This window comes from Castor canadensis, chromosome 10 (assembly GCF_047511655.1).
Source record: "Castor canadensis chromosome 10, mCasCan1.hap1v2, whole genome shotgun sequence".
Taxonomy (NCBI): domain Eukaryota; kingdom Metazoa; phylum Chordata; class Mammalia; order Rodentia; family Castoridae; genus Castor; species Castor canadensis.
The window spans coordinates 10418525-10446386 of NC_133395.1; the positions used below are offsets into that span (position 1 = coordinate 10418525).

The following is a 27862-nucleotide window of genomic DNA, read 5'->3' on the forward strand; positions in this document are numbered from 1 at the left end:
GTATGTCTTGTTTAGAACTCCATGACTCATTGGTTTCTTGGTATTTTTTTTCTGATTGTGATGTGTTAGAAGCAGAGGGCTTACATAAAGCTTAGACTCATTTCACTACCTTCCAGCAGCTCATCTTTTCTTAAAAAAAAAAGTAATTTCTGCATTCCTCTGAAGACATTTCTTTCTGTATTTGTTAAATTGAAACTAAATTTTAAAAGCCATTTATTTCCAATGAAATATAACACCCATATTTGAGTTCATTAACCATAAGAAATGATCAAATTAAGAAAGTAACCCATCTTGCCATAACAGCAGTCTTTGACATTACCATTAAGTTTAACTCCATTTTCTGGAAGACTTTAATTAGATAGGTTTCTTTTGACAATTTCTTTTTTTATATGCTTTAAATGATTTGGGAAATATCTTGCTATGTAAAATAATTGTACAATAATGACAATCTGGACTACTCAGCCATCCATCTCAAAAGTTTGCTCTTTAACTATATGGAATATTGACAGTACATCATCAGCTAAGAGTCAGTGATTTACTGACAGATTTGGAATGATGCAGGCAATTGTACCTGGATGTTATTGAATCTAAATTTCATCTAGGAGAATGGAGCTTCCTGAACTGAGTTCTTGTAAGTTTGTCTTCTAATCTTCTCTTGTGATAAATATGCATTCATTTTCTTATGAATCCCATTACTTTTTGAAATGATAAAATAGACACTGCAACACAAATCTTGAATGATATATTTCAAGTATCTTTCCACATATGGGCAGTATCTCTACCATTTTAACTTCACTGGCCTGCATGGTAGAATCAATTCATTTATAATTTGTCACCTATAAACGTTCATACATTATTCATTGAATTGAAAGGGCAGAGCAATTTTCATTGTTCCTTTTTCTATTAAGCCTGCCATTTTCCATTCAGTTATTTTTCTCCTTACCTTCAGAAATTTGGCAATCATCTTGTTGTTTTACCCGCTAGCCCCATGAATCCAATTACAAGATCTTAAGTATCATTTGACAAGTTATATGCTGTCTTATGAACAAATATGTTACTGTTATTTGAATAATAATCAACTTAGTTTTAAAATCTGCATTCCATTAGGTAATTTTCTTAAAAGCAAGAGGATTTGTTACTGTATATATTAAATGTAATGTGTTATGATAAAATGAAAAAAATTAGATTTAAAAAATAAAATGTAGCATTTAAAGAATTCATAGAACATGTTGTGTGAGAATGTTAGTTAAATCATGCTATACTGACAGAAATCCAGATCTGTATGTTGGGCATATGGTTTGAATATGGTTTGTTCCCTCCAAAATGTACATTGGAATTTAATCCCCATTGTGAGGCATTAAGAAGGTGAATACATAATCTGACTATGTATTCAGAGATGAGGCCTTTGGGAAATGTTGAGTTAAAGTCCAGGTTGGGGTCCTCCAAAGTTAATGTGGGTGACTTTAAGGAGAAAGAGAGAAATTAGAGAATGCAAATACACATAAGCTCCTTGGCCCTGCTGTGTGATACACCACCTTGGAACTCTGCCCCTAGACTTTGGAATAGAACTGTGAACTGAAATAGACCTCTTTTCTTTCGAACTTACCCTGTGGCATTGTGTTATTAACAGAGAATATACTATCACAGTGTGCATTCTCAGTAAAAATACCTCCAAAGGGCTGAAACTTTACTCTTCGTTGAGGGCAGGCAAACTTATCTTACTCTTTTTATGTATAAAGCAGAGACAGACATTCAGAGTATATAAACAGATATGCAATATATCTTTAGTATTAAAGTTCTGAATAAGGTAGTGATCAGGAATCAAATCTCTAAAAAAGACTTCCTGGAAGGGATGGAGTGAATAAGAAAGAAAGATAGCTTGGGAAATCCAGGAAACACTACTTCAGAGTAACTGTAGGAAGAAATATTTTCTATGTATTGTTTCCTAGTGTTTTTAAATAATGCAACAAAAGCATGTATGGAAAGCTTACGACAAATCTTAAAAAAGAAAGTCTGAAGTTTGAAAGTACTCACAGATGGTTGGAAGTTCTGCAAAGATGCTGCTTTAATCCATTTTCTGTTGCTAATAACACAATGCCACAGGCTTGGTAAGTTACAAAGAAAAAAGATTTATTTTAGCTTATGGTTCCTGTCCAAAGTAAAGAAATGGCATATGATGATGCCCTTGCTAGCAGAATTCCCAGGTGGCACAGGGCATCACATGGTAAGAGACAGGGAGCACACAAGAGGCATAATCAAACTGCCTTTTATAACCAACCCATCTCAAAATAACCCAGTAGTCCATTAGTCCATTGAGGGCCCATGATAATGGAGGACTGCAGGCAAGGGGTGACAAGTGGATGCCCACCTATCCACATGCTGCCTGCTGATTGCCTGAGATTTGCAGGAAGCTTCAAGATCAGATGCTTGTTCAGGTGTTTTTTGTTGGAGTCCTTATAGGTAATTAGGCTCAGCAGAGAGCCCAGCTGCCTTCTCAAGACCCTGGCAAGTTCTACCCTATCCAACTACCGTCAAGGATGAGTTCACTATTCAGAAACTGCCAAATGAGAAGGGGTTACTAAAGCTTACCTGCTGGCAGCTTCCTCTCTGTTTCTTCTAACTTGCTAGATTTGTTTGAATTTAAATCCTATGTCAAACCTCATAACCTTTACACTAAAATAGTGATTATTTAAACTAATCTGATTTTTCTGAATCACTTGCTGTAAATCCTGACATAACCCTGCCTAAGGCAGGTTAACTCAAAATTTCAAGTAAACTAGGCTTATTCTCATGTGTCTTCGTTTTCTATAAAATGTTATCACTTTGGAGTTAATAGTGTTTTCCAGACAGCTATAGTGTTAGCTTGTGAAAAATAACAGGTTATGCTAAAAGTGAAGTATTTGATCCTAGGAGAATCTAGAATCAGGAGTTCTAGTAGGAAAATCAGTGAGAATATAGGTATTTAAGTATAGTCACATAATAGTTTTCCAATTCTTTTTTAGTGCCTTTTAGTGTCTGAAAAGGACATGGTTTTCCCATAGAGCAAATGATAATGCAAATAAATTAATCTTCATATTTTATTATGAATTATGATCACATAAACAGATAAATCCAGCAGTCTTTTAAATAACAAATGCAAATTTAGTATATTGATTAATTGTATTTATATATAACTAAATAATAATCTATTAGGATATATTTTAGCCATTTATTAGTAGTATTTTAGTTTTTTCTTAAAAATCATTTTGAAATGGATCACCATTCTTCCCTTTGAAGCCAAAGTCTTAGTCTAAAAATACAGGGAAAGAAAAAGTTGGAGTCTGTTGCTGCTCCTTCTAAGTCAGGTCAGACAAGTGGGTACAACCTTCATGCCAGACTTGAGTTTCAGTTTCTCCCAAGATTCCACAGTATTTCTGGGAGACAGCACAAGTACAAGACTTCCCTATAGTTTTGCAATGCCAAGACTAAGAAGCCAATGTTTCACAGTAATTGACTCTTGCTTGGACTTGAGTCCTCTGGTTCCCAGAGTTGCTGCTTAGGGGCAGACAGCATGTCAATCCCTGCAGAGGAGGTGCACCTGTCTGTCTGATGCTGGAGGTCCAGGGGAGCCCACAGAACCTGACTGTACTCCACAGAACAAGGAAGGGAAACTTGCCAGAGGTTGTATTGTTCCAGCTGAAGGATAAAGGACTTTACTAGTCTTGGAAAATCCTGTCACCAAAGCCTCCCTCCTGATGCCAAGGAACTGGTCTTCAGATCTTTCACCACAGAAAAACATGGTGTCCTCTGCTGCCCTTCCTTCCACTGCTCAAGACAGCATTAATGACAACAACAAACACATCAAAAAAGTAGCCAGGAGGAAGCAAAGAAAAATTAGTCTCTTGCAAAGTAACTTGGAAACTGTGGATGAAATTCAAAAATCCAAGGCAGGCATCTGATATGAGGTTCCCAGTCAAGTAGACTTGATGAAAGAGACAGCAGTTCATTGTCATTGTCATCGCCCTTGTATCAAGGAGAATTCGGGCACAAAATAAATGTTCTGAACCTTTGACCAAAATGTTTCAAACAATGAATTGAAAGGCATATCTGTTATTCAGAAATAATTATTAATATGGAAGTTTAAATAGCAAAATACCTCAAAGAAATGGTGGAAATCATGAGGGAAAGTAAAACAAATGAACCATCCCAAGGTGAATAATAAGAGTCCCTGAAGGAAAAAGGGAGCAGATAGAAGAAAAGTACTACTAAGTAGGAGAAGAAAAGTTTTCTCAATGGAAGGGAAGGATAAATCTTCAGCTCTCATCTTCATAGAGACTATGGGAAAGACCCACTCCTAGGCATACCCCAGTGTCCTCATTTGGTGTCAGGCATAAAGAAAAACACTCATTCAGCCTTTGAGCAGGCTTAAGTAACCTACAAGGTAAAATAAATATATTGTACATCAGATGGCTTATTTGATATGGGAAAGCAAAAGGCAGTGAACCAGTATATCCTCACCATCAGAGAAAGGAACTGCAATTCCGGAATCCAGACAACCAAAATAAGCATGCCAGTGTTAAAAGTGAGTTTTTATGTCTGAGGGGATGAACAGAGCATGCAATCCTTGATATTTATTTGAGGGAAATACCCCAAGTATGCTAATCATAAGTATATCACAATACAGATGCTAGCTAAAAGAGATAAAAAGGAGAAAAAAGTAATGGACATTGCAGCTAAATGGAAGATGATAAAAGCAGGTCAAATAAAATTCTTGAGGAAAAGAAGATGAAATATCAAATTATAATACCATACCCCATAAATAAGTATAAGTATATTTGTTAGTTAAAAATTTCAAGTATATTAATTTCGCTATTAGCCTATATTAAAACATTTCTACAGTGCACTAAAATAAATTTAAAATGTGGAACTAAAATTACTGATTCCAACTAAATGCTAGTGAGCAGAGTAGAGGGAAGAAAAGCAATCATGACAATTAAGAGATCTAGTTTTTCTTCTTAGCTCTAAAGCATACTCTAAATACAAAAGGCAGAAACATAGACCTCCCCCAAGCAAGCACAGCTCAACCAATAAAGCACACTTCTTAAGATTAAAAAAAAAAACAGAAAGTAGGATTAAATCTATAAAATATTTCAGCAAAACCAAGAATTAGAAAATCAATAGAGAATCTGATATTGATAGAAAATGGAAGACAGATGTGTAGTATGAAGTTTGCAGAATGGCAAACTGGAGATGAGGGATGGGTAAACCAGTAAATCAATTTTGAAGTAATAATTTAAAGGTGTGGATTAATTTAGATCCATTGGGAATTAAATTCAGGAATTAGAAAAGCCAAGTAAAATGTCCCAGGTAACAATGAGGAAAAGAAATTAACAAATATTTCACTATGCTAGAAAAGTTTGAAAGATGAAATAGCAATGACCAATAGTAAACAGGAAACATAAGACCAAGTATACTGTACTGAAGCTATATCAGTACATTAAATGTAAGTGTTTGAATTTTCCTACTTAAAAACATAGGAAATCTCATTATGTTTAAAAGAATTCAACTAGTACACTACCTGTGGAAAACACATACAAAGTTGAGCCAAAAGGTGGCTGGAAATCATCTCTACAAAACACCCTCAAACATTAAAATATTTTAAATGCTCAACAAAATGTGCAAAAATTAAGGAAAATTTTCAAGGCCAAATATTAAGTATGATATGAGTCTGGAATGCCAGTTGTGCCCCAAAGCCTGTGGCTTCCCTAAGGATATTTTATACCTGTTCCTGAACTTACAATTTTCAGGGTGTGACCAGGGCAGAAGAGGCTGGAACTTATGCAAAATAAGAAGTCAGAAGACAGAACCCCACCCCCCTGCACCAACCCAATACAGCAGGCAGGACACATGGGCTCTGTACTCAGGCGACAGGAGAACAAAGCTTATCCCTCAGAAGGAAATGACAAAGAACCCCTCTGTCTTGCCTTGAGCCCTGAAAGATATCTCTACTGCATGTGTGTCAGATAGTCTGCCCTCAAATGGGGCTGAGTTTCAAAATTACATTACTTTTAGGGGCTGACAGCCAAGAAATTGACTTAAAGGAGCATTAGATTTATAAAATCTCCAAAAGAACCAATTCTATATGGGAAAAATATTCTATGAATGCAGGTCTTAAAAATCTGGAGAAAATTGATGATTTCTAGTAAAAACATAAACTGATAGATGAGTAATCATATCAGTGAACAACATAGGAAAGTTTTGTCTGCCATTATACAAGAACTGTGCTCAAGTTGTTTTCTAGTAAAGTCTACTGACTTTCACAGATCTGATAATACTCATTTAAGAAATTACAAGTCATATAAAAGACAGAAAACTCTACAATATAATGGATAAAGCATAATACTGACCATACCTGATAGTAATACACAAGTAAAATTATAGTTCAAGATCATACCTCACAAAAATATAAGTACATAAAATGTTACCCAATAAGTTCCAACAGGTTATCATTACCATCTGGGGTCTTCTTGAGGGATAAACATAGTTACTATCAATGAATTGAAGTTTGACTCTCTCAAAGGAAAATAGAGAGGGGAAAGTCTCTGATCATGGTTGAAATTAATTACCAAGACCTATGTCAACCACTACACATGAATGCTGAAGGAACTTCCATTGAAAATAAGGAGCAAATTATGAGTTCAGGTTATTAGCACTTTAGTAACTACTATATGACACTCCTCTTACAGCTAATGTACTAATGTAATTAACTCCAAAAACAAATCTTTAAAAAGAAAGTCTTATTTCATTTGCCTATAATATGTACATACTTCGATAAAGTACAGGAGAGTTTATTTAAAAATACTAGAACTCATAGAAAAAAACCTAGCAAGGCTGGTATAAAAAAATCAATGTACAGAAATCACTAGCTTTTCTCTCCTCTGGACCTAAGTAGATAGAAATGGTAAAGTATAAATATGTAGGTACATGCAGACATTTCACTGTGCAACATGCGTGTGAAATATGTCTAACTTTACATGGGAACTTTTAATTAAAGAGTATAAAATATACCCCAAATAACTATAATAAATGAATATAAATACTAGAATGTGAATATAAAACATAAATAGGAAGACTAGATACTAATCTTCTAAAATTCCTATTCTCTATGCAAAAGAAAATAAAAATCATACAGTAGAAGATAAGCAGATGTAACCATGTAAAATTTATAATGCTTATAAAGCTAGTGACACCAAAGTTTAAATCCAAACTTGACTAGGGAAAAAATATTTGCAGTACATATAGCAGACTGAGATTAATGTCTTCAATATCAACAACTCTGAAAACTGATAAGACAAATAATACCATAGAATATTGGCACGGTTATGAACAGCAAAATGTAATTACTTAAAAAATTAAATCTAAGTGATCAATACACAGATGAACAGCTGAAAAAATAATAAGTTGGATTATACTGGTGCTGGGACAAATTTGGGACAAAAGTATCTTTTCTACTGCTGGGAGGCAGATAATTTACTGCAAATATTTTGAGAATGATCACTTAATACTTTCTAAACTTTAAAACATACAAATCTGTTTATGCTCCCAGCAATGCCAAGTTTAGAAGTCTATTTATAGATATAAAAGTCTCAGTAAGTCAGCTAGGGTGGTACACATCTATAAGTCCCAGACATAGGAGGCTGAGACAGGGGGATCGCAAGTTAGAGGCCAGTCTGGACTACATAGCAAGAATTTGCCTTGGGAACACAAACAAAAGAACCTCAGCAAAAAAAGAGGAAGGGAGGGAGGGAGGGAAGGAAGAAGGAAGGAAGGAAGGAAGGAAGGAAGGCAGGAAGGAAGGAAGGAAGGAAGGGAGGGAGGGAGAGAGGGAGAGAGGGAAGGAGGGAGAGGGGGAGGGAGGGAAGGAAGGAAGGAAGGAAGGAAGGAAGGAAGGAAGGAAGGGAGGGAGGGAGGGAGAGAGGGAGAGAGGGAAGGAGGGAGAGGGGGAGGGAGGGAAGGAAGGAAGGAAGGGAGGGAACATAAAAAACCTCAGTAAATACTGATATGCAGAGGGATGGCTAGGACAGCCTTATTTTTGGAGTAGGAAAATGACCATCTTCCCTGATTAATCCTTCAAATACCACCCATCAATGAAGAGTAGGGAGAACATTGAGTCAAACACGTGGTGAACACTCTGGGCATTTATAAAGCTGATAAAAAGAGTAGGTGTGAGATGACTGTGAATGAGAAAGCAAGTTGCAAAGTGTGATATAAAACGGAAGCCGGTTTCTGTGACTGCAAGTGTGCATGAGGGTGTAGACAACTGAGGAGAGAGAACAGAAACATGTCAACACCAACACCTGAGAAAGGTGAACAAAGGCACTCATTAACATGTTCTTGTGCACTTAGGATTATTTCAAAGTTAAAATGTGTTGTTTTCGTGTGTTTTACTAAAAATGAAAAGCTAATAGAACCTACAGATATGGTAGACTTCAGAAGTAATGCTAGTCCCTCCCGTGTTCAAGTTAACCAGCTGCATTGCTTTTAATGGTCGGTTTCTTAACAAGCTATTACTACATTTCCATTTCCCAAGGATGAGTGGAGGAAAAATTACTTCTGATACTCAATAGTGACCTGAAAAATAAAGTTGTTCTTTACTCCTGTTTTCTAATACATTGTGTGCTGTCTTCTCAGAAGGACATGTTACAACTAATCCCAACACTCACCCTGTTCTTTAATCAGAAGGTAATCTAATGTACTTATTTTAATTCCAGTTACAGCCTCCTTTATAAAATGAGCATTCATAGGACAGGTAAAGGAAAATAACATACTATCTGTATGTATATATTTTATAATATTGTTATTCATAATAGTAAACTCAGAATATATGAGAGATTAGATAGTTGAATGAATATTAAAAACTAATATTGATTATTTATTAATTGACAACATATTCTATTATTGTGTTCACTTATTAATTAACATGTGCATACACATAAATTACTTTGTATAGAAGTCCAATTTTTTTGCTTTTTATGTGCTTTAAAGTATACAGGTGTCAATGATATTTTAACTTTTTCATTCTAGCTTAATTATGTTTAGTAATCTGTAATTAGCAATTTTATAACATAGCATATACATTATAAAATAGAAAGTAGGCAAACAAATCACAAATCACAAATATTCAAAATTTTGACATTTCTCCAATTTTCTGAGATAGCTTTGGTCTACTATTAAACATAGGTTTAATAGGTTTTATTAAACCTCTGGGGTTTTTGGGGTTTTTTTTTTCATTTTATTGTATTTTATTATTCATATGTGCATACAAGGCTTGGGTCATTTCTCCCCCCTGCCACCACCTCCTCCCTTACCACCCACTCCACCCCCTCCCTCTCCCCTCCACCCCCTCAATACCCAGCAGAAACTATTTTGCCCTTATCTCTAATTTTGTTGTAGAGAGAGTATAAGCAATAATAGGAAGGAACAAGGGTTTTTGCTGGTTGAGATAAGGATAGCTATACAGGGAGTTGACTCACATTAATTTCCTGTGCGTGTGTGTTACCTTCAAGATTAATTCTTTTTGATCTCACCTTTTCTCTAGTTCCTGGTCCCCTTTTCCTATTGGCCTCAGTTGCTATTAAGGTATCTGCTTTAGTTTCTCTGCGTTAAGGGCAACAAATGCTATCTAGTTTTTTAGGTGTCTTACCTATCCTCACCCCTCCCTTGTGTGCTCTCGCTTTTATCATGTGCTCAAAGTCCAATCCCATTGTTGTGTTTGCCCTTGATCTAATGTCCGCATATGAGGGAGAACATACGATTTTTGGTCTTTTGGGCCAGGCTAACCTCACTCAGAATGATGTTCTCCAGTTCCATCCATTTACCAGCAAATGATAACATTTCGTTCTTCTTCATGGCTGCATAAAATTCCATTGTGTATAGATACCACATTTTCTTAATCCATTCGTCAGTGGTGGGGCATCTTGGTTGTTTCCATAACTTGGCTATTGTGAATAGTGCTGAAATAAACATGGGTGTGCAGGTGCCTCTGGAGTAACCTGTGTCACAGTTTTGGGTATATTCCCAAGAGTTAAACCTATGTTTTTTAAAAAATGTCATTCTTGATCTTATGGGGCTCCTCAGCTTATATAGTACTAACTGAAATTTATGTGCTGATTAATATGTGAAATAATTTGAAAAAATTATACCTTGGCATATCAATGTTAAGGTCTCTTTGTTCCTCTAGGTGGCTTTTACCGTCCTTTTTGATCTGGAAGCACTTCTGAAGATATGGTGCTTAGGATTTACTGGATATATTAGCTCATCTCTCCACAAATTTGAGCTACTGCTCGTCATTGGAACTACTCTTCATGTGTACCCAGATCTTTATCACTCTCAGTTCACATACTTTCAGGTAATACAAATAATGCTATCTGTCTTTAATTTTTTTCTTTCCATAGTAAATAGTAGTCATTTTATTATAACTATGATATAGAACCACATTTTATATATATATTATCTAGTAAATATGAACTTGGGAAGAAATAGTGCATTTATACACTATGTCATAACAATTGCTTTTAAACTCCTGAAAATTCACAGTAGCAAATGCAGTTTAACATACTGTTTCAAAATTAGCAGTATATAGATATACATATTTGAACACATATGGATAACATATATCTACATAAACAGCAACGTTTAAGCCAGGTAAGCTGTTGGCACAAACTTTAGTGAATAAAATATGAATTTAATTCCAAGTATATATCTCTCTTAAAAATATCCTTGCTCAACAATTATTTACAATGGAAATAATAAGGATTTATAAAATCTACCTTTATAGATTTTAATTGGTTGTACATTATTATTTAAGGGCTTATTTCTTTTTGTAATGATTAAATAATGGTGGTTATACTTCTTATTTTACAATAATTAGATATCTGTCTCTTCAAATGTGATATATATATATTAAATCATGTTGCTTAATTGCTCAATAAACACTAATTGTTGCTTACATTCATTGTAATTGTTAGGTGATAGAAAGGTGCTTATTGATCTATTAAATTCTTGATTAAAATGACAAAATATGTTTATGTAGAATCCTACTCAAGAACATCTCTTTTATCATCATTTTTCTGTCTCATATTTTGTCATTTATAAAAGTTATGATGAATACACCAGCCTGTGCTTTTTAATTTAGAGAAATAGGATCCTAAATCCTTAGAAAAAGATAATGCATTCCAATGTCATTGATTTTAGTTATTGGTATACCAAAGCTATCATTTTTTAGAACTTTAGCAGCTAAATCACAACTGGTGACTCAGTACAGGAATGGAGGAAAGCACAAGAAAATACAGATCACAGAAATTGGAAAGCAAATACCCCGCACTCCAGACAAAAAGCTGAGCCTCCAGTGATCAAGGCAAGCATACCACCGCAAACTGTCATGGCTCAAGGTGCCACTGCCCCTAACATTTCTGGGCATAAATCCCTCATCGTTGGTTGGGTTATCTGCTGAGCTTAGATACCACTGGTGAGATGGCTTGGACAAGACTTATAAACATGCTTAAAGTTCTCTATAACAATGTGCATTAATGGTTAATCTTGATTGTCAACTTGATTGGATTAACAAGCACCTAGGGGATTAGTAAAGAACACCTCTGGGGTGAAACGGAGGGGAGGGTGTTTCCAGAGAGGATTAACTAAGGGAGAAAGACTATCTGAATGTGGGCAACAACCTAAATGTGGGGGCCTACGAAATAAAAAGGGAGAAGAGGAGAAATAAAAAGGAAGAGGAGAGCACAGGCATTCTTTCTCTCTCCTGCTTCCTGGTGGCCACGAAGTGAGCAGTGCTTCTCTACCCTGCCCCACCCTCCCTGACACAGGGCATTGACACCTGTGAAACCAAGAGCCAAAATAAATCCTTCCTCCCTTAAAGAAAACCTAACCCCAAACATGCATGTCAATAACTGCTCTTTGAAAAATCATCATGAGTTTTTCGTATCTACCTTAGGGTACAAAATTATAGAGGCTATGCCTCTACACAGAGGATGTATCTTTTTTGAAAACCTGTTAAATTCAGAAATTGAAGGGACACACTGTTTACTATTTCAGCAAAGTTACAGTTTAAATATAATCCAGGCTTTAAAATTGCTTTACTATCTAAACTATCTGATAATTTTTGTACAAGGCTAGAAGATAACAAAAGCATATGCACAAAACTATTCATGAAATTCTTTATAAGAGAAAATACATGAAGCGTTTAACAAGTATAAGTTGAGGAATAGCTTAGTAAGTCATAGTGCAAATCTTACCATAAAATGATGATTATGATTAATTTATACTAACTGAGGAATACGATTTAGTTGAATGAGAAATAGACAAACGTGTGTATGTAAATACCTAAAAAAGGAAAAGTGACTGGAAAGAAATCAATCATCGTACTGCAAATAATCAGTCATCCCCAGTTTCATGTTCTTGTCCTCGTCTCTAATGATTTACTTCTAGTATTTTTCACAAACTTAGGTTAGTCTGCAGGGTCTAGCCATTTTATAGATACATACATATAGTCAAGTCATAGTCAATTCCACAATTTTAATGTATTTGATTCTGGATTTGAATTTGTGATAGTTTATGTTCATGACAAGTGATTTTTATTTGTCTCTCTATACCTGGCCAAATTCATATTTTTAATGAAGTAAGTTTAAATAACCTCAGATATTTTATGTCTGAAGAGCAAATCTCTTGAAAATCTTATGTGTCACAAGAATTTTTATGAATTCACATGGAGAAAATCTACTATACTAGACACAGAGTAGCCCTTTCTGGGCCCGCTTTGGCTTCCCTTATTGACCCTCACACTTCTCATTTCAATCAACCTTTCTTCATCGTGTTAGCAGTCTTTCCTTATTCAACATCGTATTTTTCATATTTAAATGAAGGAAACTGTTTCGTATGAAATGGCCCCCCTTAAAATCTCATTTATCACTGAGATTAATTATTGGTGTTTATTCAAATATATTTCATGAGTTCCTACTGTGCCCCATTTCAGATACTGAGGATGAAGCTGTGGACAGCAGAAATGGTCCCCACCCTATTAAGCTTAAATTCTAAAGAGGAAATAGTTCACAAAGTACACAAAGGAATGTTCAATACAAGTACTTGAAATGCTCTAAGGAAGAAACGAGCATTGTAAAAAGGGTGGTGATTGTGAGGTGAGGGCTATTTTCGGTAAGTTTCTCATGGAAGCCCTCCGAAGAGATTTCATTTGAGCAGAGACAGAATGAAGTTGGAAAGAGCAAACCCATGAAAGGCTCTGCAGGAAGGTATTCCAGGTAGAGAAAACCCCATTGCCCACGGCCTGAGGTGAGAGCAAAGTTAACAAATTCAAAGCCATTATGGCTGGCCTTGGTGAGCACCAGGCAGCATGGAAAATGGGAAGTCCTATAAAATGTAATGGGTCTCTCACACCTGTGCAGTCATGATGCAGTTTGCTGGTGTGTATTGTGCACTGACTGCCTATCAGGCACTGTGCTGACTGTGTTGTTCCATTTGCTATAACAATCTCATAGTAATCCTGTGAGGTACAGATACACATGTAATCTGTGGCCCCAAGTCATCAGAGTTCATATTTTTAATCTTACAGTTTCTACAGCATCTCACTATGAAAGCAACTGAGTGATCATCAAGAGACAGACTTAGAAATGTGACCAGGAGAACGTGCTCTGGAAACAACCACAAAATGTTCTATAGCACTCATCTTTGAGACCATGTTTATTTTGTATGTATAAAACACAAAAGCAAAAGTCCTGATTAGAAGACAAGTGAGAGGCATTCTTATCCACCAATAAGTAAAAAGGCACAATTAGATTCACTGGTCAGGATTTGTCTTTTCTGTGAATGTGAGTTTAACCCTTTGAAAATGCTGACCAAATCATCAGTGTGGGAGTTAAGTTCTGTTTCTTTAAGTCTATAAAATATTGATTTGTCACAGCTGTGCAGGTAATATGCTGTCTATATGAGAATCTAGGATGTGATTCAAAATTATTTAGACAGTCTTTTAAATATGGATTTAATAAAAGTGAGGAAAACATAGAGTACTGAAATCTGTGCAAGAAACTAGTTAAATTGTCCCTGTAAACCTACCCAGATTCAGCAGCTTACAGTTAGATACTGAATCATTTGTCTGAGAATAGATAAATCTGATAAAAATGTGAAATCTTGCCAGGTTATGCGTCTGAATATTAATATAAAGTTAGTATTTTAATAGTTCTTATGATCAGGCCATTTTATTTGGAAAGACCAGTGTAACATGTCCTGATTTCAGAATGTGTGTTAAGAATTATAGCAGGAAAATTCATAGCTAAAACAGGGGATATGCTTAATTCAAACACTTGATTTTTTTGTATAAATATCCTCTGAAGTGTTGGGTTTGTAAATAAGCGTCTTGACAGCTTCTTCAGTCATTTACACAATTGCGTTACTTCACATGCTTCTACAAGCCATGCATTGGTGCTCTGTAAGCAATAGGAATCATGGGGTTCTCCAACAGTACTTCCTGTTAAATCAAAGACTAGGGACTTCAGAGTCTTGTGGCTTCATAGGGTAAAATTCAGAGGCTAAAATGATGCCTGGTGTCAACAGAACTCCATTTCTTTACTCACCTTCCTTCATTCTTAAACTGACTTGCTTTATGTGGTTGACAAAGATGGCTGTCAGAAGCTCAAACCTTACATGTTTCTTAAAACAACACCCACCGTGACTAAAAAGTAGAAATGGGAATAAAATAAAGATCACCTCTCATGGGAGGTGCCCACCAAAAGTCTTGAGGATAATTCAACTCATTGTGAATCCTTGAGCCAGGACTGTGTCATGGAGGCTGGGGAATCCCTTCTAGACCTCATGAAGTAAGAATGGAACAGGAATGATTCACCTAAGGAAAATCAGTAGAGTAGGAAGCCAGGGATGCTGGAAAGGTCAAAACAAGCATGCTGAATGTAAAATTAAAAACTAGTTTTCTAAATGTATTTTCCATTCTTAGCTATATTCTACGTAAGTGTTCATCTTATACAGACAACTTAGTCTCCTATTTGACACTTAGCCACCTTGGACTACCCTTATATGTACCATGTTTCATTTATGCCAAGAACACAGTTTTCTGATTTCATATCTCTAAATTTGGATCTTTGTTTATTATTGATTATAATCAATATTGTGTTGTATATTCATTGGCAGAATTTTTTATTCCTTACAGGTACATAAAGAAATTGATGACTTAGTGAAAAAATGACATCTTTCCATGTTGTATACTTCAACTTACACAAAAATTTATACTTTTTAATCATATAACTATGCCCTGAAAATCACATTTTTCCAACACAATGTTTGTCACATGATCAATACTTTTTGAATGATTTAATTCAGAAATCAATTTATTAATTACTTGTGGGTGGGGGTTTTTTGCAAAATACACATGCAAAACTCCTAAATAAATCTATGTATTATATATAATATCTATGTAGAGAGCAAAGATAACAAAGTAAGCAGATAAAGCAAAGATCCAAAAATACAAGGCTTACATAAGATAGAAGCTTGTTTCTCTTCAATACTTGGTGTGTGTCCAGGAAAGCAAGTGCCTCTGCTCCCTAAGGTCATCCAGGAAGCCAGCCTGCTATGTTGGATCAGCCCTGTCATATCTTTACAAGGCTTCTATTCCTGGTCCAGAGGTGCCACTCCAGTTGTTCCCATTTCTATGCCAGAAGAGGCATAAAAAGTGTACACAGGGCAAGTTTAACTTAACATACCTAAGCTGCACAAATTACTTCTTTTCATACCCCATAAGCCTAAGCCTAGCTCACAGGACACATGTGGCTGCAAAAAGCAGGTGCAAAGACTGGAAAGTAGCATCTGTGGCTTCTAGGGAGTCTCTGGCTAGGCTAAAGTTCAGAAAGTTCTATTAGGTGGGTAGAAGATGGGTAGAAGTCTGAGCCAGGAGTAAAAGTCTCCTTGATTGAAATTTGATTTTTTCCCACTTTTTTCTGAATGTGAAATACCTAGGAAGGTTTGTTTTATGAGACATTAAATATAACTAATATTGAATTAAATGTTTTCCTAGGTATCCAATCATTAGGAAACTGTCTACTTTGTTTCAACAGTATGTACTAGTTATAACAGTTGAATGTTCACGTTGTATAACATTTAGTTACTATCATTTGTCTTCATTCATTCATTTAGGATTTATCATTTTTCTTGCTATGTGAGAGGCACTGAGTTACAGGAATATCTCAGTTACTATTTTAATTTTTAGTCCCCAGATGCTGAAATGGAAAAATATTATTTTTATAGGATATTATGAAAAATGATGTTTGAAAGTGGACTTCTTTACTATTCACTGTAAATAAATGATCAGATCTGTATGTTTTTCTCTGTCATGATAGGTTCTTCGGGTAGTTCGGCTTATTAAGATTTCTCCAGCATTAGAAGACTTTGTGTACAAGATATTTGGTCCTGGAAAGAAGCTTGGGAGTTTAGTTGTGTTCACCGCCAGCCTTCTGATTGTCATGTCAGCGATCAGTTTACAGATGTTCTGCTTTGTTGAAGAACTGGACAGATTTACAACATTTCCAAGGGTAAGAATTAAAAACACAGTCAGTTAAGTCATTCCTCTTATTTTACTAATAATGGTTAACATCAGATTTCACCTTAGCCATGTTTTAAACTGATTATTGCATTTTTGATAACTTGAGGTAAATAAATTTTAATGTTTAAAATGGTCTCTTCTGCAGGGTACAGGTGCTTGAGTACATTTTCAGCATTGCCAGAGTATACATCCATTCTAAAATTCTGAAAATAATATAAGATGCCAAAAAAGAGGAAAATGGAAGCGAGGGCCCTTCACACCTATAAGTCACAATATAGCAGAATTCTAAATTAAAGTGTCCATTTTTGTGTTTGTGAGAGGTAACATTTTTCAAACATATTTTAGAGTTCGTGTATTTTATGACAGGCATAATCTGAAAGGAAGCTTTGGATTTTCAATATTATAAAATTCATAGTCTTCAAATTGAAATATCTTTAGAAGATCATCTAGTTCATATCTCTACATTCTCATTAGAATTCACTAAGGAAGTTTTAAAAAAATCAATCAATTCATAATAGAACTTGTGTAGAAAATTCAGCCCCTATTCGGAAAGTTTCAGAAATTTAATCTCATGTAGACTTAGAATCTTGAAAAATACAGTGACCAAGACAAAGTGTGTATATATTCTAATCATAAGTTTAAATAGTAAGGTTACTATGGGAAGAATAATCTTAGTGTAAATATAGCATAAGACTTTTTTTGAAGTTAAGCTTTGAAAGAAAAATGGTCTCTACTAATAGATATATATTGGATTTTTTTTATTTATGCTAAATTTGTTATATTAGCTATGAGTGTTGGACTATGACATCCTTCTATATGCATCCCCAAGCCTGAGTCAAGTGCCTATAAAGAGCCATGAAATCCTGGTCATCCCAAGGGCATAAGCATCATTAAGTTTCCAATTCTCAAGAAACTCTGCATTGAAGGGAGTAACCAGTAAATCAACATTAGACTCTCCTGTCCTTGATTTGGTAGGCATGAGGTACCTGGAAACCCAGAGAAAAGCCCAGGACTAGGATGGAAAAGTCCAGGAAAGTTTGTTGAAAAGGTTGGTTACTGAAGAACAGTTGGATGTAGCCAAATGAAATGTAAGGGGACTCTCCCAGGTCATGGGCACGTGTACTAAAATTCTGAGTAAAAGTAAATGAGAAAAACATTCTATGATGACAGGAAGACACAGGACCAAGGAACTTAAGCTGGATGAAAGTGTAATCTGTTTAACTGTGATGAGGGAGCAAGTGGAGAGTGAGGTTAAAGATATATACCATAAATTGGACAATGGCAAAGTGTTCTCAGGGAGGGGAAGAAGGCCATATCCAAAGCATAAGATTGGGACAAATGTTGGTGTTGCCAGGTTTTGAGGTGGTCAATTATAAAGACAATAAACAAGTGCAAGTCACACTCAAGCTTTTGTTCACTCAGTGCACAGAGCAAGCTGCAGAAGTAGGTGCAGCAGACTATGTTCCATTTTCCCACCAAACAACATGGGACAAGCATGTGGGTGTCTGTGGTAGTGAGGGGCAGGGAATCCTTTCATTTCTCAGCAGTCCTCCTGCCCTTTTATGGCCCAGGCAAGGGAATTACTGAGGCAGAATGGAGAAGAGGACTTCAGCTGGACTCCCAGCAAGAAGGCCTCCAAATGGTGGCAGCTGAGCTAGGGATGCAGCTGAGCCCATGAGCATAGCTGGCCAGGTGGGTTGGGACCTGAGTTCTTCGCTGCAGCATCCTCCAAAAACCATAATGCCCAGGCTGCACACCAAGTCCAGAATGGGGAGGGAACCCAGGCAAAGCCCTGTCATTGCCAGTGGTCTGGCTTGAAAGATCACACATAGGATTTTGACTTGGAATGGGACTTTTCAACAGGTGGGTCAGCTCTTCCTCCAGGTATGGAGAGATGCAAGCAAAGATGAAAGCCAAGCCATGAAGCCCACCTTCTCCTAGTCTGCTCCCTCATTGAGTAAATCAAAAGAGCAGATGGCCATCTTTCACACAGTAAAACTGTCCACCTTTCCTTCCAATCTAATTCAACACAAACATTGTAGGCTGTAGACACTGTGAAGACTTGCATAGCAAACCACAACATCAAAGGATAAAGACAATATATAAATCATAAGTCAGATCAGATTTGCTGTTAAATGAACTATTTTTTTTAAAGAACCTTTGAGAATTTTCAGAAACACTGGAATTTTGTGAATATGGCTATGGGCTCTTGTGAAAAGACTTGCACTTACAAGTCTGCATGTCTGGCCACACAGGTCCAATTTCACTTCCCTGTGCTGTATAGCTGTATGACACTGGACAAATTATTCTCCCAGATTTTATTTTTCACATTCAAAATATAGGTATGTATAGGTATATTTTTGTCACAAAAACATTTAGGTGGTTTTTCTCGCATACCTTGTGTATTGAATAATACACAAAAACAGCACAACTGAGCTTATAAAGCATTTTTAAAAGGTTCCATGATACCTTGCACAGTGTATTTGAAGTTAGTGATATTGTTATCTGTATTAAAGAGAAGGCTGCTTTCCAGATCTGTCCTTCACTGGGCCCCTTTAGATTTGCTGTGTTTTCCAGCCATAGGAATAATCAAGTCGTATTACATTTTCAGATCTCCAGTGACTCAGTTGTGCCTTTCTGCCTGATTACTCAACTATCTTAATGAAAGCAGTTCAGAGATTAAGGCCCCTAATCAGTTATTCAGCAGCTGACAATGTTGACATCCTGAACGTATGAAGTGACAAGGAGGGCTAGATTTCTCCTTGCACATAAGTGTAATTGAAAGTTAAATCCCTGAAAAAATAATCACATTTTATAAGAAATGTTCAAAATACTCCAATTATAAAAGGGAGTCATTATCATTACTAATCAAAGAAATCTCCACCCCTGGGTAGTACTTGCCTGATAGGGAGGCCTGAGGAAAGAGGATTAAAAACACATGACAGCTCTCTCCGGCACTCCTCTGCAGTGGTGGTTGGGGGTCGGGGGAGGGGGGTCTCAGCTCATTCCTTTCTCCCAGTGGTTCAGTGCTTGAGGTAGGTCTGTTATTTATAGAATTAGCCAAAGCACAGCACATTGGAAGGCACGTTTTCTGCAATACTTATTTACTTTTGATATGCTCCAAAGTAAATAGGAACTGGAAAAATCAGCAGTTGTTCAGACTGTCTTGTCTTTATTTATTTATTTATTTCCTTTTCTTTCCACATTGAGGATTGAACTCTGGGTCTCATGTTTCCTGGGCAAGCACTCTGTGACTTGGGCCACACACATACTCAGCCTTTTACTTCTCTTTTTTTTTAAGGTTATTTTTGGTTTTGTTTTTAGATAGGTTCTTGCATTTTTACCCAGGCAAATTTCAATCATTCTATCTCTACCTCCGATTACAGGCATGAGCCACTATGCTTGACTTGTTTTTGAAAAGGGTCTTGCTAGCCTTTTGCTACAGCCAGCCTCAGAATTCAATCTTCCTATCTCTACCTCCCGAGAAGCTGTGATTACAGGCATGCACCACCACCCTTAGCTGATTTGTTTTTTTTACTTTAATCCAGGCCGCCTTGGAGGCTGGTCATAGAATGATGCAGGAAAATAAGCAGTGGAAGCTGTGTAAGATGGGAAAAGCACTCACCAGACAGAGAAGAGCCATCAGGCAGAGGCAGGAAGAGCCCAGTCCAGTATTGCCCAGATGAAGCATCAACAGTACTCAGATGGTAGAAGGACCCTAAAGAGAAACAAAACCATGTGGTTACACAGATGGGAAGGGAGTCACAAAAGCCTGCCAGAATTTGACCCATGCATTCATAAGCTGGTGTGCCCAAAAGACCCTAAAGTTACTTTTAGTTCATTTCTTTACACTTGGGTAATGGGCAAATGCATAGATTTTAGAATCATTCTTAAGCACTGCCAATTAGGTGTGTGTGATCTTGGGTGACACTGACTCTGTCAAGTTTCATTCCTTTTTAAAATGATAATGTCATCTATCTATAAATTTGATCGATAACAGCCCTATTTGAAGGTAATAAAACTGATGCTAAGAGGGTATGGATAGCCTACCCAAAGCTACACAGCTTGAAAGCTGAATTTGTAGCTCTCTACAGCTCTCTCAATACTTACCCATCAGGGTCACATGTGTCCTGGAAAGTACACTGAATGTTGGTTACCTAGTCAGAAAATGTTTCTTGAGAACTATGGATAAGCATCTTTTTGTCAATCCATACCTGGAAGGAAAAGCATTGGTGGAGGGGAGTGGGGGCAAATTGCAACCTTCCTGCAGACTTAATGACACCCAGATGCAGAAGGCATTAACACTGTGAAACATAATCTGTTGGTGACTGCAGTGTCTAGCCAAGATCCTGAGCTGTACCTACTAGGTCATGTCTCACAGCAGAAATAGCACATGTCAAAGATCCAAAACAAGATGAAATGAAGGAGATAGCTAGTAAACAGGATTTTAAATGAAGGACAGTTAACATGAGCCTAAACAAATGCTTATGACCCTCTCCCAAGTCAGGCTCAAAGTGCAGGATTCTTTCTTCTACTGTTCATTCCAGGATCCCCTTGGTCATTGTCCTTACCTTTTCCCATCAGAAATGCCTGCATAATCCTGCCACAAGGCTTTGGATAGAAGTAGCAGAAAGGTTGACTTCCACTGACTTAAACAATTAAGAAGTTTATCTTGTAAATTCAAGTAATTGGGTAAATTCCAGGAAGGCAACACTCCAAATCTTTCACTGAAATTCTCTCTGGTGTTGTTTGAATTGAATTGTGTCTTCCTACACCCAAGAAGATATGAAGTACTAACTCTTCATACCTCAACTGTGACCTTATTTGAAAATAGAGATCATGGATTTAACATGAGGTGATTAGATTGGACTTTTATTCAATATGCTCTTATAAGAAGAGGAAATTTTGACACAGACAGACATGCATAGAGGGAAGCTGGTGTGAAGACACACCAGGAGATAGTCAAGCATGAAGTGACATCTGCAAACCAAAGGACACCAAGGAATGCTGACAATTACCAGAAACTAAAAGATGCAAGGAACGATCTCCCTCTGGAGCAGTCAGAGAGAGTAAAGCCCTGACAGCACCTTGATCTGGGGCTTCTAGCCTCCAGAACTGGGAGACAATACACTTCTGTTATTTGAAACCACCCAGTTTGTGGGACCTTGTTAGAGCAGCCCTAGAAGATTGATATAATTGCCTTCTCCTTGTGATGTCTTCATGTGTTAGTAAAATGGATGTAACAGACACAGGCTTCATGATAACATCCAGAGGAATAAGTGGGTCCTCTCTTTCCAGGTGTCCTTCTTTCTGTTTTTATTTTTATTCATACGTGCATACAATGTTTGGGTCATTTCTCCCGCCTTCCCCCCCGCCCCCTCCCTTATGTCCCCACCCCATTCCTCTCCCCCCCACCCCCTCACTACCAGGCAGAAACTATTTTGTCCTTATCTCTAATTTTGTTGAAGAGAGAGTATAAGCAATAATAGGAAGGACCAAGGGTTTTTGCTAGTTGAGATAAGGATAGCTATACAGGGAGTTGATTCACATTGCTTTCCTGTACATGTGTGTTACCTTCTAAATTGATTCTTCTTGAACTAACCTTTCCTCTAGTTCCAGGTGTCCTTCTTAAAAAGAAGTAAATATTTCCCAGTCTCATCCCATCAACCCCCAGCAAACTTGCCTTCATCTCTCATGGGCAAGGTTGGGTAATGGAGTCACTCCTAATCCCTTGCAAGATGCTACAATTAGAATGGCTGGCTTAGGTTAAACATATGGAAAGCTATGAGTATTGGAAAGAGAACCATAAAAAATATTACAATGATCAGACCCAAATCCTGGATGAGATTACTTTCTCATCTCTGTCTCTAAAGCTATTTTATGCCCTGGGCAAACAGAGGGTATAAATAGTTATGAAGTAGCAAGAGGCCTGGTCTTTAATAACTCTCACCAACTGCACCTGGATCCTAGTTCCTCCCCAAGATTCCCCAAGAGGTACCTGCAAAATTTCCAGCAAGGGGCAGGGCATAGGGTGAACCAGATGGAGATGCCTGCTCTGCTGCTGTCATGGCACTGGCTACTTTCTACCACATCCCATCAATGATGAAATTGCAAGCACTGTGCTTTCTTAACCCCCAAGCTGTGGTATCAGTAAGCACCAGAGAGTCAGAGAGGGAGACAGAGAGAGGACCATCAGCATGCAATCCCAGGACATGGAGAAGGGGCTCTGGGATGTTCCTCAATGGAAAAGAACAAGAAAATGATACATTAAATAGAATTTAATAAAACAGCTTGATCATCCCAAGTCAATAATATTCTATTCTAATTTGGAACAAACTAAGATAGAGTATCTAGTTAGATACTCTGCTAAACAGAAATAACAAGTGTAATGGAATCCTGCTGAAAAGTAAAATCCAGCAGTTCTAGTTTTGTTGGGATGAATAAATTGTATCATGAAGACAATTTAGATTGATTCTTCATAATGAAACTGCCAGTACAGACCATAAGATAGGTTGGAATAAGCAGGATCAACTACAGTATTTCTGTAAGAAAAACAAATAGCATGTTTTCCTATAGTTGCCTATAGGAAATAAGTAAATAAGTACAATTTCACTAAGGTTTTGCTCAGTTTTTTTCCTATGCTTATTATGTAAAGCAACCGCGCATAAGTTACTAAGATAACATGCACTTTGAACCAGCTCAGTAGCTTCATTTCTTTGTATTCCCCACTAACATAATAATGAACAGACCTCAAGTCGTTTTCTGATTTTAGCAGTTAAAACAGTTTTCTATTAAAAGGAATACACTACCCTCCATAACACAAAGTACTTGAATTTTAATATTATTTATTTGAAACAGGTTTTAAATTTGTGTCCTCTAAATACTGATTATTTGTACTATTAAATTTCACTTACAAAATGATGTTCAAAAGAGTTGTAGGGTAAAAGCAATAAATGCTATAAAATACTTAATGACAAATTAATTTCCCTATTTCCTTCCAACTATCATGACTAATCATGCTTTTCGTTTTATTGAAAACATTACTGAGAAATTTGATGAAATAACTTGTTCCTTAAGTTTTTTCATTATTTTACAGATGTAATTAGAGAGTATGACTGTGTTTTTAATTAATTCAAAGTTTATTTTGACTTCAAAAGTATTAATTTGGTTAATATTTCTAAAAATCTTTTAATTTCTGTTCCATTGTTTTGTCTGTGATACATTTTTAATTTTATCATGAATATGTCAGACATCCAAAAAGATACAAAGAATAATAAAACATTGGTTGGGTATAACTCAGTGGTAGAGTGTTTTCCTAGCATGTACAAGGCCCTGGGTTCAATCCCTGACACGATGGAAAAAGTATGTGAGGATATAATAATAAAACATATTCCTATGTGACTGTGCAGAGCTTAACACACAACATTACAGTAGATCTGAAGTTCTCAGGTGCCTCTCCCTGATCACTCTTCTCTCATTCTCTCCCACAGAGAATCACTTTTCTGAACTGGATGTTTATGTCTTTTGTACATTTCTTTATGCTTTTAGTGAATATATAAACATCACCTGAAAGTCATGTATCTCTTTGCATAATTACATTGCCTCCTCTGGTCTCATGCTGCACTATTTCTTCTGCTAATTATTGGTTATTGCTCAACGTTATGTTTGTACAATTTGCCTACATTAGTGCATGTAGCCGTATTTCCATAGGTGATAGATAGATGACAGATGAGAGATAGATAGATAGATAATCACTGTTCATCTAAACACTACACAATTTAAGTTTCTATTCTCCTATTTAGTAGACAAATTGTAGTAACTATATGTCTTTATTGTTGTTCATACTTTTGTCAGTGTTCTTTATGTGATGGAGCTGTGATGTGAACAGACATGAACGAATGTTCTAACTTTCCACTTTGTAGTACAGTCAAGAATCTAAGGAAGAATTCAAATAACTTATCTCTTAGTAGAATTTATAGGAATGAAACCACGTAAGTCAAAATGTGATTACACTACAAGAGATATACTCAGTTTGAAGGTAATATCAAATATGTCCTAGAGGATGTTTTAAAATTCTGGAAACTACTATGTGCCCAATTACTGGGCTTCTAAATATCTCATGTTAATTAGAAAAAGAGACTGCTTCCAAGAAGTAGAACAGCAAAGCTATAGCTTTGTGATGGATAAAGCTTTGTGTACTGAAATGGTGTTTGATGGGGATGTTCCATATGAAGAAAAACAAGTGAGTAAATCAAAAACAGGGAGAATCTCAGGTGTGGAGAGAAATATGAGGAAAGGGTTGCAGTGGAGGGCGGGAAGCAGCTCAGGAAGGGTCATCAGTGGAATTATAACCAGGGGAACCACTAAAGGTTTTTTCACTCTTTCTTGCTTATTTCTTTTCCTAGAGAACACAGGAAGAACTATTTTCAGGCAGGTCACAGTGGAAATCATATTATTTCTCTGAGGAGGTGTTTTCATTGAACAAAACTCAGTTTTATTGACCAAACACAAAAATTTATAACCAGTTGAAGAACTGCCGGCATCTTTGGAGATAAGTTTTTATTTTTTCTGTGAGGCTGTTGCTATGTTAAATCTTTACCAGACTCATAAAGTGGGTCCCATCTGAAGCCTAGACCAAATTGTTATCCATGCCTGGACATAGCTCTGCAACAGAAACTAGCAATTTGGTTCAAATTTTAGTGATGTCATGATATAGCCTAATGTAACTGTCTACCAGGTCTCCCCCCAAAAAATGCCTTTAAAGTTAACTTTGTTTTCCACTATTCCATTAGGGTTTGTTGTTGTGTTTTGCACGTATTAGATTTATTGTTGTGGTTACTCATCGGTGGCAGAATAATAAAGTATTTTCCTATGAATCTACTTGTAATGGAGGGTTTTGCTGCAGCATGAATCACATGGAGAGAGAAACCTTTTCCTGTTGCTGAGTCTCAACCTCCTTGATTGACTGAATGAACACTATGGGATTAACTTTTCCCTTGATAAAGCATCCTTGCATTCCTACTCTTAATCCCAGCAGTGTACTCTTCCCAGGAGGATATTCGTTGCCTCTTATCACATTTTGATAGTTCTTATTTGCAGTTCCCCAACTATTATTCATTGCCATCTCACCTTAACGTTATTTTAACAATCAGGCTCCTCTGCTGAACCAACTTCAAAAAATAAATGACAGCCATTAATGAAATCTCAGTCAGTGAGATGAGCTCCAGTAAGTATTCTTTCTCTGATAAAAAGGTGGCTGAATTATTAAACATTTTCTTGAGTCTTCCCTCTAGAAAAGCACAATTAAGAGTTGAAATCTACTATTCTATCATGGCTTAAACAGTCCTTCCAAAAATAAACAGGGGATGTGAAGGCGATCTGGCTGCGACATCTGTCACCCCATTGATCGCCAGGGTTGATTCGGCTGATCTGGCTGGCTAGGCGGGTGTCCCCTTCCTCCCTCACCGCTCCATGTGCGTCCCTCCCGAAGCTGTGCACTCGGTTGAAGAGGACAACCATCTCCAATAGAGGAGGACCGTTCTTCGGTCAAGGGTATACGAGTAGCTGCGCTCCCCTGCTAGAACCTCCAAACAAGCTCTCAAAAATAAACAGGACAATAATACATCATTTAAAGGATTATTAGGGGATTAATGGGGACAATAAATGCAAACTAGTTAGAGCTGTGTCTGCCAGAGGCATTAACAAAGGTAGCAGATAGGAATGGCAGGAAAAGACAACTTTTTAGCATGACATGCTAAATTCCAACCACCAATCAGATGGCCCCGTGTACAGGGTTCCCTCAGTCAATGACTAGGAAGTTAACTGAACAGTGGATACTCCATTTTCTGTTCCTTAAAAAGTTTTAAAATTTAAAAAGAGTCCCCAATTCCCATTTAGAATATTCTTTTCAATCAGTCCTTTGTAAATTTTCACAAAAATACAAAAGATGAAAAAAAAAATCTATTACAGAAAACTAAACCCAGCAGCCAAGTTATTGCCAGGATCTAAAAGTATATATCTTTAACTATGTCATCTATGAAACCAAACAGAGGACCATTTAATGACTAATCTATGAATTCCTTTTTTCCCTCCTGTGTACTCCTTGGTATAATACCCAGAATCTGAATGACCCTAAAAGACTGAGCTGCTTATGTCTACAGATGTCTGTCTCTACAGCTTCACTATAAGTCAATTTTAAAAGCCTCAATTTCTAGGAAATATGATGGGATGAAGTATGTGTGTGCACATGGGTAAGTGTACATGTTGCTGAACACATATGTGCAAATGGCAAGGGTGAAAGGAGGAGTTCCTAGGCCAATAGAAGGTAATAAGCTGCATCCTATAATCTTATTTTATGCAATACAAAAGGAAAAACAGTGAAGGCAGGATAGTTAAGACTTAGATGTATGGTAGAGCTTCAAGTTTTTCCTTTTTTTTTTTTTTGCCAGGGGTGTTTTTTTCTTTTGCCTTTGTTTGGGATTTGGATTTTGTTCTTGTTTTTGTTGTTGTTCTGGTTTTTCATACACCATCAATTAGAATCCTTGAGAAAAAGGTAGTAAACAAAGACAAAAATCCCACCTGAATCCAACAGAAATATACTTGACAATAAAGTAATGCATATTAATATGAACCACGAAGAAGAGTATTCTGCTAACAGTCTACACAAATGTCACATTTTCTGTCTTGGGATAAACCAAGTCATTTCAGATTGAGTAAGAAAAGGAAGTAAAACCAAGAAGAGAATTATGAAAATAAAGAGAGTGTATGTCATCTTGGGGAGAGAGGAAGAATGCCTTTCTGCATTATTCAAGTATATAAAAAGTATTAATCTTATAGTTGATGCCAGCTCAACAATAAATGAAAGGAAATGTTTATTACATTTTCCTTGCCCAAGACAGAATATAATATATCCAACAAGGATTATGAACAGGTCAAATAAATTTAAACATAATTTAAAATAATTAATCTAAAGGAAAAATAAAACCACAATTAAGATGGGAACACAAACAGGACACAAAACTACTCAAAAAGCTCACCATGGGGACATTCATGCTTCCTGGAGTTCAGACAGTGTGACTAACTCTTCCAGCAAACATACACATGTATAGGTACGTCACCATGTTCACGCAGTGACTATGAGGAAAAAACTAGATCTAGACAAGCACAATTAGTCCTTATTAAGTCAAGAAAGACATTTCTCCAGTAGCCATATTCTTAGCAGTAGCAGCTACTATGTATGAATACATTCTC

General features: G+C 36.6%; 1 protein-coding gene across 6 annotated transcripts in view; it reads left to right on the plus strand.

Annotated features, from left to right (window-relative positions):
* Nalcn (sodium leak channel, non-selective) overlaps positions 1–27862 on the plus strand; it is a 305907-nt gene that overhangs the window by 147723 nt on the left and 130322 nt on the right. For all 6 annotated transcript variants that reach the window (XM_074043034.1, XM_074043036.1, XM_074043032.1 and 3 more), the window contains 2 exons: positions 10220–10387; positions 16410–16601. In XM_074043034.1, coding sequence (XP_073899135.1) covers positions 10220–10387; positions 16410–16601 — 360 coding nt within the window. The remainder of the gene's footprint in view (positions 1–10219; positions 10388–16409; positions 16602–27862) is intronic.